Here is a 15591-nt window from a genome sequence, read left to right on the forward strand (position 1 = left end):
TCACATGCCACCCACACTGGCCTGTCTAGGAATCCGGAGTGAGCCCTCGTTTAAACGCTGGCCGATTTGGAGCAGATCTCTCCATCCATCCATCTATTGCGGGGGGGGGGGGGCGGGGGTAGTGGAAACTTTATTTCTTCCCTCTCTTTCCCTCTCTCTCTCTCTGCCTTCCTTATATCTCAGGTCCCTTTCTGCCCTCTAAGCTGGGAAAGGAAGGTTGAGCTGCACCGGGTGGATTTCTGCCTGCCTGCCAGTTTAGTTCAATCAAAGGCGCAGCAAGAGGCCTGCCCCGCTTTTAAAAGAGCACTGCCTTCCATCCCGCCCAGTGGCCTCTCCAGGAATCTGGAGTAAACCCTCATTTAACTGCAGGCAGTTTTGAAATGGGGGTTGTTGTTTTTTTGAGGGGGGTGTCGCACTCCCCCTTCTCTGCCCTTCTTGTACTTTTAATAGGTAGTTGCTGTTTCTTCCTATCTTGGCACCTCCGTGCAAGGGAAGGAACGTGAGCTGCATCAGTTGGATTTCTGCCTGCCGTTCAGTTAAATTAAGGGTGTATATCCGTCTTTAAAAGAGGGGAGATCTTTGCTCTGTCTTACATCCCACTGACTGGTGTCTCTAGGAACACAGAGGAAGACCTTTTTTTTGTAGCTCATCTAAACGCAAAGACCTCTGGATCTGGGATCTGGTTTCCGCTGCCTCGTTCTCTCTCCTTCCCAGGCGGAAAGATCCAACAATGGAAGTTTCTCCCTATCACTTCCTTGCTGCACCTGGTGGGTTTCTGCCTGCTACAAGCTGGTAAAATTGGAGCAGAGCTCAGTCATTTTTATTCAGAGAATGGTAATACTATTTCTTTATTATCTGAGATTGTTAATGACAGGGCTGCCGCCTCTTTAATAGGTGCGTGACAGTAGGAAACTCCACAGGTGAAGCTTTGCTCCAGATGGATTTCTGCCTGCGACATAGCCTTAAAGGCATGATAAATACTTTGCCTTAAAAGAGAGAGGAGGGGGTGATCCTAGGTTTTAATCGTCTAGGATTGCTATTTATTTATTTTTTGGCAGGGTGGCTACACTTTTAATACTATCACTACAGGAGGAAATCCAGCAGGGGAAGTTTTCCTGTTACTTTGTACAGAGAAAACTGGACACAGAGAAAAAATGTTTTCTCATAATACTGTCAGAACGTAAGAAGAGCCCTGATGGAATATGCAGCCCCAAATGTAGGGCACCGTCTGAGATGGGCTTTGAAAGAGGATTTGACAATATTTTGGAGCAGAGATGTCTCAGAGATGTGCTAGGGCAGGCCTAGGCGATTGGTTCTGTGAAACCAAGGAAGACTCGTGCAAATTTCCTTTTTTTTTAGTTATTTTTAATATGCTATGAGCCACCCCAAACATTTTTTTACAATGGAAGGGTGGGATATATATGTTGTTGTTGGTTAGTCGTTTAGTCGTGTCCGACTCTTCATGACCTCCTAAATATATAAAGCATAGTTCTTAAAACAATGTGGCTTACTGTGGTAAGAGATCACTTACAGAATAATAATAATAATAATAATAATAATGATAATTTATTTGTACTCTGCACATCTGGCTGGGTTTCCCCGGCCACTCTGGGCAGCTTCCAACAAGGATTAAAAATATATCAAAATGCAGGCGTCTCTCGTTTTTATTAACTTGTGCACACTGACGAAGTGTTCTGTGAAATGCTGAAAGCTGGCATACTCCAAAACTCGTTTAAAAATCTGGGAGATAGAGGAGATCCCAGCAGACTTTAGGGATGCCAAAATTATCAATCTTTTTTTTTTTTAAAAAAAAAATGGTGACAGAACGGATTATGGAAACTATCGGGGCTTCTCTTTATTAGCTGCGGGCGGCAAAATTCTTGCCAGGATCTTAGCCTGGCTCAATCAACTAACTGAGGACTTTGCGTTGGTGAGAAAGGAACCTGTCTGTCTGATGGAGGGCAACCAGAGTTGCCTAAATCTCTTCCAGAGTGAGAAATTCCACACAAGGACAAAGTGCATCAGGGTGAAGAAGTACCACTTTGTGGAAGAGGGACTTGTGGAACGGTCTTACTGTCATACCGATTAAATGACTGCAGTTCCAGAACCTACGTGTCAAGCTTGGACTCTAGGTGTGAAATATACTCGGAGTTGAGTGTAGATTTCATGCTCTTTATTCAGATCATAGTAGTGAGGAATGGAATGTTTTCCCCGAACTGTCTGCTTTATATACATTATTATTATAATGTATATAAATAATAATAATTATTTTAATAATAATTATTAATAATAATAATTTAATGGAATTAATATTTTAATAATAATTTAATAATAATTATTTTAATAATAATTATTAATAATAATAATTTAATGGAATTAATATTTTAATAATAATTTAATAATAATTATTATTAATAATAATAATAATAATAATAATAATAATAATAATAATAATAATTTATACCCCGCCCACCTGGCTGAGTTTCCCCAGCCACTCTGGGCGGCTCCCAATCAAGTATTAAAAAGAATACAGCGTTAAATATTATTTACACAATGGGCCCCACGTGATTGGCTAATTCCGGGATACTCCTGTAGGCCAATCAGGTTGCTGATTCACTTTTACCTGGAGTTGGATTGGGTGGCTCCTGCAGACCAATCAGACTGCTGCATTCTGGATCCTATTGTTCTAGAACCAATCAGACTGCTGCAATTTGGATCCTATTCAACTCAATACATAACAGGGTGGTTGAATAAAAATTGTGTATATAAGTGTATGTTGTCTTGCCTGAGTAAGGGGCATGTGGGATGTATCATCACTGAAGCAGTCAAGTACAACAATTTCCTGTTGCCTAGAGTGGACCCACAGGGGAATGTGGCTCCAGAGAGGGAGGACTTCCTGCCATACCTGTTCTGGAGCCCCCTCCCCTTGTGTGTGACCAGGTAGGTGGGCGTGGCCCTAGCAGACCCTTTAAAAGGGCTGAGCACGTGGCCATCTCTCCTTTCTCCTTTCGACTTCTCTCTTGGACCTCCTCTTCTGGCTCTTATCCAGCAGCACATGGTTTATCCTTACAGAGGATAGAAGCCACAAGGTAAGTAAACTTTACTCCTAAAGAAGACTCCTGTGTTGTTATTATTATTTTAAGAGGGAAATACTAAGCAGAAACCTACCAGGAACAAGCAAGACTGGATTGCTTAATTTAAAGGATTGTAACGAATCGCCAACTTGCAAGGGAATGTGTTCTAATGGCTTTCTCCCTAGTGTGGGTGAGGAGGGATAATATTTAATCAATACATCCTCTCCTACCTTCCTCAACATCCCCACAGATTCTGGGTTCTCTATGTCCAGGAATTCGTCTTTCTAGAGCTATCCGATTTAGCCACTGTGGAAAACAGAATGCCCATGGTCAAGCTAACATATTATCAGGGTCAAAAAAAAAATTTTTTTTTTAAAGAAAACCACAAAAGTTGATGTTAGTATGTTGACAGTATGTGAAACCGAGCCACACAATTTTTTGAAAAACAAAACAAGAAAGCTATTAAATCCAAGTGCAAGAGGGAGAAAGAGGATCTTTCTCTCTGCTGTTTACCGGTAATTTCTCTTTTCATATCAATCTTGTTTTTCTGTGAACTCCAATTCCCAAATAAACACCTGGCTCCCTTTAGCTGAGCAAACACCCAAGTGGGACAGTGAAGGGGCTTGAGATGAAGAAGGAAAGTCTGTGAATTCACCCCTGTCTGAAGGGGTGGGCTGGAGCCTATTATTATTATTATTATTAATAATAATAATAATAATATACCGCTGTTATAAGAAAAAACCTGCTCCTATTCCCTTCGGGGGTATCCAAGAGCCCATATAGAGTCCTTTATTAAACTGTTGCAACAGGGTTCCCACTCCCCACATGCAGGAGGGAAGAGGAACCCAGAACAATGGTGCAAGTTTGAAATTGCCCACCCTGTAGCCCAAGACCTCTCCCCAAAAAACATCATACGTACATCACAGAAGGAGGCAGAAATCCTCCCTGCTAAGATACTCAATGGTCACTGATTGCATTAGCTGCAGTTACAGATAGGTAGCCGTGTTGGTCTGCCATAGTCAAAACAAAATTAAAAAATTCCTTCCAGTAGCACCTTAAAGACCAACTAACTTAGTTCTAGGTATGAGCTTTCTTGTGCATGCACACGAAAGCTCATACTTAGAACTAACTTAGTTGGTCTTTAAGGTGCTACTGGAAGGAATTTTTTAATTTTGCATTAGCTGGGCAGCCTGGCCATTCTTTTGTAATGGTAAATACTTTAATTCCTAAATGCAGGTCACAGGCTCACCCTATTCATACACAAATATGCCCTTAGGACTGGATTTGCAAGCAAAGAGACAATGGGAAGGCTTTCCCATTTCCTTTCTCCTTGCAGAGAAATATTTGAGGTCAATTTGGGAGAGTCAAAATGGTTTGGGAGAGTCAAAATGGCTTCAGGATTACTCTCCTGTACTATTTCAGACACGTGGCTTATATACTTGCGTAAGTGTTTCCCTTGTACATTTATGAACGTTTATTTAGCACCTTGGAATTCTTATAACACCACCCTATACCTGGAGGTCTCAGGGCGGTTCACAGTACAAAATCAAAATATAAAACCACAAAACATATAATCAAAATAAAAACAACCCAATAACCCCCCCAAAACCACATTTTTAAAGGGCATAGGATGAAGTAGGACTTACTCATGAGTAAACAAGCAAAGGCTTCCGCTGTTTCACACTGTTCTCAGTGTTTACTTCTGCTTTTAGTGTTTATTGCTACTGTCTACAATGCAGTTAATATTTGTATATTTTATTTAACCTGTTTTATTAGTTGTTATTGGCCTTTGCCAGACAGCCCTAAAAAATTAATTCTATCAAATGAAGACATAGTTAATCCCACCAGGTAATAAAATGCATTGACCCAACAAAACACATGGCATTTGTGGATTTTCTGATATTAACAATAGCAACTGCTTTGCACTCTTTAGACATCTCTTGTTATTTTTTTCACACAGGTAGTTTCCTGCCCTCCATAGTGAAGGCGGTGCTTCCAGAGTGACATCAGGACCTTGGCCAATCAGCCTCTTCGGACGCCGAAAGTTCCCTTTCTCTAGGATAGCACATATGGAAATGGTAACACTGGCTGGTTTCCTTTTTATTTTTTTAGTTGGTGGTTAAGATAGAGAGGGTGAGAATCACTCAGCAAACCGTGGGCGCGGATCTGAGCTTTCCATTTGCGCACGTCCTGAGTCCATTTTAATGGTTTCGATTTTCTCCCCTGGATTTATAGCTAATCCAGAAAGCTCGCAGGCTGGAATCGGGACAAGAACCGGCAGGGAAGCCCAGATTTACAAGCTGCTGCCTGATTATTGCTCTTTTAAGAAACAAACAAATTGGGGGCCAATGGGGGAGGGCGAAAGATTTAAAATACATGCACACATATATGTATATATGTCCAGTTATCTCCTGCTTGGACTATTGCAATGCGCTCTACATGGGGCTACGTTTGAAAGTGACCCGGAAACTACCGTATTTTTCGCTCTATGAAACACTTTTCCCCTCCTAAAAAGTAAGGGGAAATGTGTGCGTGTCTTATGGAGCGAATGCAGGCTGCTCAGCTATCGCTGAAGTGTGCGCACCGATCCCTCTTACTCTCCTGGCTTCAGGGATAGCCATGCAAAGCCTCTTGAGCGCAGCCAGAGCGCTCCTGCCTCTTCGCTCAAGAGGCTTTACGTTGCTTTCTGGTTTTCCTCCTCTAAAAACTAGGTGCGTCTTATGGTCGGGTGTGTCTTGCAGAGCGGAAAATACGGTACCACTAATCCAAAATGCAGCAGCTGGACTGGTGACTGGGAGTGGCCGCTGAGACCACATAACTCCGGTCCTGAAAGACCTACATTGGCTCCCAGTACATTTCCAAGCACAATTCATAGTGTTGGTGCTGACCTTTAAAGCCCTAAATGGCCTCGGCCCTGCATTGCAGAAGGTTGCAGGTTCAATCCAGACAGTACTAAACTAAGTGGCCAAGATTCCTATTCCCTTGTGTAGGTGAGGATCATGAAGGAAATATTATATTGTGAGCTATTTTCATAAAACAACAACGCTGGGAGTGTCAGAAATGCAGGATACGTATGCGGCACTCAAAAGTACCCTCTGAAAGGGGAGCTGCTTATCTGTATTTCCTATTCTCAAGATTCCTCATTTCAGTCAATCTACTTTCCTAAACAGGCAAAGAGAGAGTGGCAGCCAGGAGTTGAAGCCAAAGACGCCTGTTCCTCCGAAGAAAGTTGCAAGAAGACCACCTGGGCCACAGCCAGGATGACGATGCCTGATACGTGCAAGGAGCAAGACCTGCGCATTGTCTATGGGGAACCCATCAGGCCAAAGCCCATCATCCACAAGAGAACGGGGGGTCAGCAAAAAGCCCACCCAGTCGAGGAGGAGGAGGAGGAGCCCCTTCCTCTTGGAGGAAGTTGCAGATCTCCCTGGGATATCCCAGTGTGGAAAATTCCTGGTTCTCCTAAGGAGCAGGATGTGTGCATTGTGGGTGAGGAAAACATCTGGCAGTTCCCCAAAACCGGCGAGAGAAAGGCATGTTTGCAGAAAATCAGCTCAGGGGAGGGTCCAGTTGACAGCAAAGGAGACTCCAGTGTCCCAAGTAAAGCTCCAGCCCAGGCCATTGTTGCTGCCACAGCCAGGATGACGATGCCTGATACTTGCAAGGAGCCAGACCTGTGCATTGTCTATGGGGAACCCATCAGGCCAAAGCCCATCATCCATAAGAGAACGGGGGGTCAGCAAAAAGCCCACCCAGTCGAGGAGGAGGAGGAGGAGCCCCTTTTTCATGGAGGAAGTTGCAGATCCCCCTGGGATATCCCAGTGCAGGCAATTCCTGGTGCTCCTAAGGAGCAGGATGTGTGCATTGTGGGTGAGGAAAACATCTGGCAGTTCCCCAAAACCGGCGAGAGAAAGGCATGTTTGCAGAAAATCAGCTCAGGGGAGGGTCCAGTTGACAGCAAAGGAGACTCCAGTGTCCCAAGTAAAGCTCCAGCCCAGGCCATTGTTGCTGCCACAGCCAGGATGACGATGCCTGATACTTGCAAGGAGCCAGACCTGTGCATTGTCTATGGGGAACCCATCAGGCCAAAGCCCATCATCCACAAGAGAACGGGGGGTCAGCAAAAAGCCCACCCAGTCGAGGAGGAGGAGGAGGAACCCCTTCCTCTTGGAGGAAGTTGCAGATCCCCCTGGGATATCCCAGTGCAGGCAATTCCTGGTGCTGTTAAGGAGCAGGATGTGTGCATTGTAGGTGAGGAAAACATCTGGTAGAACCCCAACATCTGCGAGAGAAAGGCGTGTTTGCAGGAAACCCACTCAGTGGAGGGTCCCGTTCACAGCAAACTAGACTCCAGTGTCCCCAGTCAACCTCCAGCCCAGACTGTTGTTGATGCTGCCAAGGGACAAGACATCTGCATTGTGTATGAGCAAGGTGTCCTACAAAAGCCCACAGTCCATATCAGAATTGGGTATCCTGAGGAAACACACCCAGGGGAGCATATAGTTAAGCCTATTGATGGTGGAGAAGATTGGAAAGCCACATTGCAGCCCACTGTTGGTGCCCCCAAGGAACAAGACATCTGTGTTGTGTATGGAAAGATGGTTATTCAGAAGCCCATCATTCAAGGAGGAGCTTGCAGTGAATCACAGCCCCTGTCTCCAACCCCTGTGGGAACAGGAACTGACTAATGAGGAAGACCTTCTATTTACATCAATGTGTTATTTATTTGATTGATTGATTGATTGATTGATTGATTGATTGATTGATTGACTGGTTGCATTTATATCTCATCCTTTTCTCCCAGGAGGTGCAAATGGAATTCTCACAAGAACCCTGCAAGGTAGACTAGGCTGAGAGGCAATGACTGGCCCAAGGTTCTCCAGAGAACTTCTGGGCTGAGTAGGGATTCGAACCCTGGTCTCCCAGGTCCTAATCCAGTACTCCAACCACTACACCACATTTATTTTAGGAGCCGTCTGGAGTGCAGCAGGCCCGCAATGTCATTGTCTCAATTCTCCACAAGAAATGCGGGAACGAAAAGGATAGCGATTTCATACAGCTATTTCCGCACATGTTTTCCACCTACTCAAATTTATCCGTTTGTCTCTGCATGCCTTCTTTAATGAGCAGTGAGGTCTCAGCTGTTAAGGAAGCTTTTCCCACAACCCAGGCACTTGATAGGCCTCTCCCCCGTGTGGATTCTCTTGTGCGCCATGAGGGAAGGTCTGTCCCTCCGTGGAAGGTTTTCACACACACCAAACTCTTGTACGGCCTTTCTCCGGTGTGGACTCTCTGATGTGTGATAAGTTGAACCCAGACCCTCTTGGGGTGTTAATGCTGTGAGCCCCTCCACTGTAAGCTCAGGTTTCATGTATGTGCAAATAAACCATGTATCTTAAAAGACGCCACAGTCTGTCCCTCATTCCAAAGGAAAGCGAAGCTTAGATAAGCACCAGGACTCCTGGAATCTTTTTTTTATAATTTTTTATTCATTTTTCTTTTTCATTCATTACACATCTCATATTCATAACATTTACTATGCATTCCTTCTTCCCTCCCGCTCCTAGGCTTCCCCCAACTTCCGCTTCTAGTTTGTTTCTCCTTTCACCAACTTTGCTGCCTCCTAAAAGAAAAAGCTACTAATAACATATTTATACAATAACACCAAACCTAAAAACATAAAAATAACAATGAATACACCATATTATTTCTCTATCTTCTACACATTTTCTAATGCTAACAATGTGAATGTTTATTTGAATCCTGCCATCAAGTCTATAGACTTTCTTTGTTTCTGCAAATATAATATAAATGGTTCCCATTCTTTTTCAAAGTCACGGTTGTCTTTTTCTCTTAGTCTGTCATTTTTGCCAGTTCTGCATAGTTCATCAACTTCTCTTGCCATTGTTCTTTAGTTGGTATTTCTCCAGTCTTCCAGTTTTGTGCAATCAACAATCTCGCTGCTGTAGTGGAATACATAAATAAAGTCCTATTTTCTTTCGGTATGTCTTGGCCTAAGGAACCTCTGGAATCTTGCACTGCTCAGAAATGGGGGGCATGCCCGCAACAATACTGCCTTGGAAGAGGCGTTCCTCTTTCTCTCTCTCACGGACATTAACACCCTAGAACAGGCATGTTCCCCTCTCACACATGCACATCTTAAAAGAGGCAGTCCCCCTCTCCCTTGTTTGCACATCCAGAGAAAGGCATCCCCCCTCTTTTTCTCTCACACGAGAGAGAGAGAGAGAGAGAGGAGAGAATGCCTCTCCTCACACCCTGATATGATACGATAATCTTTATTGTCATCGTCCCATAAAGGTAAGGTAAAGGTAAAGGTACCCCTGCCCGTACGGGCCAGTCTTGACAGACTCTGGGGTTGTGCGCCCATCTCACTTAAGAGGCCAGGGGCCAGCGCTGTCCGGAGACACTTCCGGGTCACGTGGCCAGCGTGACATCGCTGCTCTGGCGAGCCAGAGCCGCACACGGAAACGCCGTTTACCTTCCCGCTGGTAAGCGGTCCCTATTTATCTACTTGCACCCGAAGGTGCTTTCGAACTGCTAGGTTGGCAGGCGCTGGGACCGAGCAGCGGGAGCGCACCCCGCCGCAGGGATTCGAACCGCCGACCTTTCGATCGGCAAGTCCTAGGCGCTGAGGCTTTAACCCACAGCGCCACCTGCGTCCCGCCTCATCGTCCCATACAGAACAACAAAATTGAAAAAAAAATCTACATCAGACATTCAAAAACCAACAAGCCTGCTATCCCAGCTTGGTTAACCCCCTACAAACTCTGATACCCCATAATTAAATACAATATACTCCCACAGAGACTACCTTACACTGTGTTTAAAACCAAAATCGCATTTGGATAAAAACTTTCTCAGGTGGCTAGTCCTAGTCTTTATAAACCTGTACCTTCTTCCAGGGGTTCACGGGTGGCGCTGTGGGTTAAACCACAGAACCTAGGACTTGCCGATCAGATAGTTGGCGATTCGGATCCCCACGACTGGGTGAGCTCCCATTGCTCAGTCCCTGCTCCTGTCAACCTAGCAGTTCGAAAGCACGTCAAAATGCAAGTAGATAAATAGGTACTGCGCAGGTGGGAAGGTAAATGGCATTTCCGTGCGCTGCTCTGGTTCGCCAGAAGCGGCTTAGTCATGCTGGCCACATGACCCGGAAGTTGTACACCGGCTCCCTCGGCCAGTAAAGTGAGATGAGCGCCGCAACCCAAGAATCGGCCACGACTGGACCTAATGGTCAGGGTTCACTTTACCTTCTTCCAGAAGGCAGAAGCTGAAAGAGATCATTTATAGGGTGCGCACTATCCTGCGCTATCTCTGCAGCTTTCTTATGGCACCTGGAAGCATAGATTGATCCAAGGTGGGAAGAGTGCACCCAGTTATTCTCTCTGCAGTCTTTACAACCCTGGACAGCATTGTTTTTCCCCTGACCGTGCAGCTCCCAAACCACACACACAGACCATAAGTTAATACACTCTCCACAGCACAATGGTAAAATGCCACCAACCTGTCCTTTGACAGATTATTTTTCTGGAGGATTCTCCGAAAATATAACCTCTGCATGGGAAGAAGGCAGCCCTGTTTAGGCAAGTTTTTAATGTTTGATGTTTGATTCTAATTTAAATTTGTTGGGAGCCACCCAGAGTTATTATTATTACTATTATTATTACTTCTCGTCCTAGCAATGAAACCCTGGTCCCCCCAGCACCATGCAGGCAGGGCCTTCTCACCTGCTCCTCAGCCAGGGATGCCAGGACAGGCATTCTCATTTCAGTGTCAATTAAATAAGGGTTGCCATATTTCAAAAAGGTATTTTGGAGGGGGGCAGAGTTGTTGAGCTTTAAAGGGGGGAGAGTGTTTTTGAGCTATTTCTTAATGAAATTTGCCCAAATCTACACTGCCCACGTGGGCTGCTATATGTCCGGATTTTGCTGGACTTTCCAGCGATTCTCTCCCCCCCCCCCCCGATGCTGCTTACGAGGGTTAAATACTGGCTATGTCCGGGAAATTCAGTCTTTAGGCCTTATAACAGGGGGGAAATGTCCATTTTTAAAAAGCCATTTGGGACGCAGGAAGCTATCTCCCTGGCACGCTAGATTCCCGTTTATGGATTTCAGTAGTTCTTCCAGGGTTTCTGACACGATCTTTCTGTGAGGGAAAGAATCCAAAAGGAGGAGGACAAGGTGAGGGGGAATAAAAGGCCTTTCCTCAGACATATCTGATTTCCTGTCCCTGAGAAAACCCTCTGAAGGGTTGCTAGGCAGCAGGATTAAGTGAATTGCATTTCAGTTCAGATGAGCCCCCTCAGGGGTTCGTGCTGCCAGCTGAGCGCAGGGCGACAGGCCAGCAGTGCTAAAATGAATATTATTTTTTTGTGGGGAGAAAGGCAACCCTGGAACCGTTCAAGAGAATAGCAAACTGGGCAAGGGAGCTTATTCTCTGTGGGGCAGGGTCTCTGTTTGGGATTAGGCTGCAGGAGATAATCCAGCCTAACGTCACACTTCCCAATTCCATATGTTTCATTTGTTATTGCATTGTTTTGCCACCTTTCCCCCAAGGCCCCTCAGGTGGCATGCATAATTCTCGTGCTTCCCCATTTTATCCTCACAGCAACCCTGAGATGGAACATGGCCACTGAAGCTAGGAGCCATTGACAGCCTTTCCCTTCTCTTTTAAAGCCATCCAAGTTGGTGGTTGGGCTGCCTCTTGTGGCAGGGAGTTCCATAGTTTAAGCACTTGGTGAAGAAGTTACGTCCCCAAGGAACATTCACCCAAACCAGCTCAGGGAGTGTCCCGTTCAGGGCTTTTTAATGAGAGTGAAAGCTCATTAAATAGCAACGCCTGCATCAAATCTCCCTAAAAACAACTCAGGATAAGAGCCTAATGCACAAATACACATTTACTGAGAGCAATCTGATAGTGATTTAGATCCCTTGGCCATATATTATCCGCGTTTGCCTAAGAATGAGATGCTTGCCTGATCTGTTTTGTTGTTGTTGTTTAGTCGTTTAGTCGTGTCCGACTCTTCGTGACCCCATGGACCAGAGAACGCCAGGCACCTCTGTCCTCCACTGCCTCCCGCAGTTTGGTCAAACTCATGCTGGTAACCTCGAAAACACTATCCAACCATCTCGTCCTCTGCCGTCCCCTTCTCCTTGTGCCCTCCATCTTTCCCAACATCAGGGTCTTCTCCAGGGAGTCTTCTCTTCTCATGAGGTGGCCAAAGTACTGGAGCCTCAGCTTCACAATCTGTCCTTCCAGTGAGCACTCAGGGTTGATTTCCTTCAGTATGGAGAGGTTTGATCTTCTTGCAGTCCATGGGACTCTCAAGAGTCTCCTCCAGCACCATAATTCAAAAGCATCAATTCTTCGGCGATCAGCCTTCTTTATGGTCCAGCTCTCACTTCCATACATCACTACTGGGAAAACCATAGCTTTAACTATACGAACCTTTGTTGGCAAGGTGATGTCTCTACTTCTCAAGATGCTGTCTAGGCCTGTCATTGCCCTTCTCCCAAGAAGCAGGCGTCTTTTAATTTCGTGGCTGCTGTCACCATCTGCAGTGATCATTGAGCCCAAGAAAGTAAAATCTCTCACTACCTCCATTTCTTCCCCTTCTATTTGCCAGGAGGTGATGGGACCAGTGGCCATGATCTTCGTTTTTTTGATGTTGAGCTTCAGGCCATATTTTGCGCTCTCCTCTTTCACCCTCATTAAAAGGTTCTTTAATTCCTCCTCACTTTCTGCCATCAAGGTTGTGTCATCTGCATATCTGAGGTTGTTGATATTTCTTCCGGCAATCTTAATTCCGGCTAGGGATTCATCCAGCCCAGCCTTTCGCATGATGAATTCTGCATATAAGTTAAATAAGCAGGGAGACAAAATACAGCCTTGTCGTACTCCTTTCCCAATTTTGAACCAATCAGTTGTTCCATATCCAGTTCTAACTGTAGCTTCTTGTCCCACATAGAGATTTCTCAGGAGACAGATGAGGTGATCTGGCACTCCCATTTCTTTAAGAACTTGCCATAGTTTGCCGTGGTCGACACAGTCAAAAGCTTTTGCATAGTCAATGAAGCAGAAGTAGATGTCTTTCTGGAACTCTCTAGCTTTCTCCATAATCCAGCGCATGTTTGCAATTTGGTCTCTGGTTCCTCTGCCTCTTCTAAATCCAGCTTGCACTTCTGGGAGTTCTCGGTCCACATACTGCTTGAGCCTTCCTTGTAGAATTTTAAGCATAACCTTGCTAGCGTGTGAAATGAGTGCAATTGTGCGGTAGTTGGAGCATTCTTTGGCACTGCCCTTCTTTGGGATTGGGATGTAGACTGATCTTCTCCAATCCTCTGGCCACTGCTGAGTTTTCCAAACTTGCTGGCATATTGAGTGTAGCACCTTAACAGCATCATCTTTTAAAATTTTAAATAGTTCAGCTGGAATGCCATCACTTCCACTGGCCTTGTTATTTGCAGTGCTTTCTAAGGCCCATTTGACTTCACTTTCCAGGATGTCTGGCTCAAGGTCAGCAACCACACTACCTGGGGTATACGAGACATCCATTTCTTTCTGGTATAATTCCTCTGTGTATTCTTGCCACCTCTTCTTGATGTCTTCTGCTTCTGTTAGGTCCTTTCCACTTTTGTCCTTTATTGTGGAAATCTTTGTACGAAATGTTCCTTTCATATCTCCAATTTTCTTGAACAGATCTCTGGTTCTTCCCATTCTATTGCTTTCCTCTATTTCTTTGCATTGCTCGTTTAAGAAGGTCTTCTTGTCTCTCCTTGCTATTCTTTGGAAATCTGCATTCAATTTCCTGTATCTTTCACCATCTCCCTCGCATTTTGCTTGCCTTCTCTCCCCCGCTATTTGTAAGGCCTCATTGGACAGCCACTTTGCTTTCTTGCATTTCCTTTTCATTGGGATGGTTTTCGTTGCTGCCTCCTGTATAATGTTACGAGCCTCCATCCATAGTTCTTCAGGCATTCTGTCCACCAAATCTAAATCCTTAAACCTGTTCCTCACTTCCACTGTGTATTCATAAGGGATTTGACTTAGATTGTATCTTACCGGCCCAGTGGTTTTTCCTACTTTCTTCAGTTTAAGCTTGAATTTTGCTATAAGAAGCTGATGATCTGAGCCACAGTCAGCTCCAGGTCTTGTTTTTGCTGACTGTATAGAGCTTCTCCATCTTTGGCTGCAGAGAATATAATCAATCTGATTTCGATGCTGCCCATCTGGTGATGTCCATGTGTAGAGTCGTCTCTTGTGTTGCTGGAAAAGCGTGTTTGTGATGACCAGCTTGTTCTCTTGACAGAACTCTATTAGCCTTTGCCCTGCTTCGTTTTGATCTCCAAGGCCAAACTTGCCAGTTGTTCCTTTTATCTCTTGACTCCCTACTTTAGCATTCCAATCCCCTATAATGAGAAGAACATCCTTCTTTGGTGTCACTTCTATAAGGTCTTGTAAGTCTTCATAGAATTGGTCAATTTCAGTTTCTTCAGCACAAGTAGTTGGTGCATAAACTTGGATTACTGTGATGTTAAAAGGTCTGCCTTGGATTCGTATCAAGATCATTCTATCATTTTTGAGATTGCATCCCAGTACAGCTTTCACCACTCTTTTGTTGACTATGAGGGCCACTCCATTTCTTTTATGGGTTTCTTGCCCACAGTAGTAGATATGATGGTCATCCGAACTGAATTCACCCATTCCCGTCCATTTTAGTTCACTGATGCCCAGGATGTCAATATTTATTCTTGCCATCTCATTTTTGACCACCTCCAACTTACCCAGGTTCATGGTTCTTACATTCCAGGTTCCTATGCAATATTTTTCTTTACAGCATTGGACTTTCCTTTCGCTTCCAGGCATATCCGCAACTGAGCGTCCTTTCGGCTTTGGCCCAGCCGCTTCATCAGCTCTGGATCTACTTGTACTTGCCCTCCGCTCTTCCCCAGTAGCATGTTGGACGCCTTCCGACCTGAGGGGCTCATCTTCCAGCGTCATATCTTTTATATGCCTGTTGTCTTTGTCCATGGAGTTTTCTTGGCAGGGATACTGGAGTGGCTTGCCGGTTCCTCCTCCAGGTGGATCACGTTTGGTCAAAACTCTCCACTATGACCTGTTCATCTTGGGTGCCCTGCTCGGCATAGTTCATAGCTTCTCTGAGTTCTTCAAGCCCCTTCGCCACGGCAAGGCAGTGATCCATGAAGGGGGCCTGATCTGTTTACCTAACAATGAATATACCTTACTGGACCATTTGAACCTGTTTGCTCACATCTGGCTTTCAACAACACACATAACGAGTGTTTAATGCAAATCTTGCAAGCTTCTGGACCGGGATCAGAAAGAGATTAGCAAACTAGGGAGAAATATGGTGTCCTGGGAGTTATCTTGCTCCCAGATTTTGCTTCAGCCACCAGCAACGGAGGACAGCCTTGAGCTCTGATCTTGTTTCTTGGTCATCTGTGCCAGAACAGAATCTTGAATTAGATGGGCCAGC

General features: G+C 45.0%; 1 protein-coding gene across 1 annotated transcript; it reads left to right on the plus strand.

Moving 5' to 3' along the window:
* The first annotated feature begins 2631 nt into the window (after positions 1-2631).
* LOC310837829 (uncharacterized protein) lies at positions 2632-8475 on the plus strand. Its single transcript, XM_083724989.1, has 3 exons — positions 2632-3089; positions 5035-5152; positions 6245-8475. Exons 2-3 carry the CDS (start codon positions 5144-5146, stop codon positions 7343-7345), a joined length of 1110 nt encoding a protein of 369 aa, XP_083581115.1. The 5' UTR covers positions 2632-3089; positions 5035-5143; the 3' UTR covers positions 7346-8475.
* Positions 8476-15591: the final 7116 nt, after the last annotated feature.

Source organism: Podarcis gaigeae (genome assembly GCF_964106915.1).
Source record: "Podarcis gaigeae genome assembly, chromosome: 2".
NCBI classification, from domain to species: Eukaryota; Metazoa; Chordata; class Lepidosauria; order Squamata; family Lacertidae; genus Podarcis; species Podarcis gaigeae.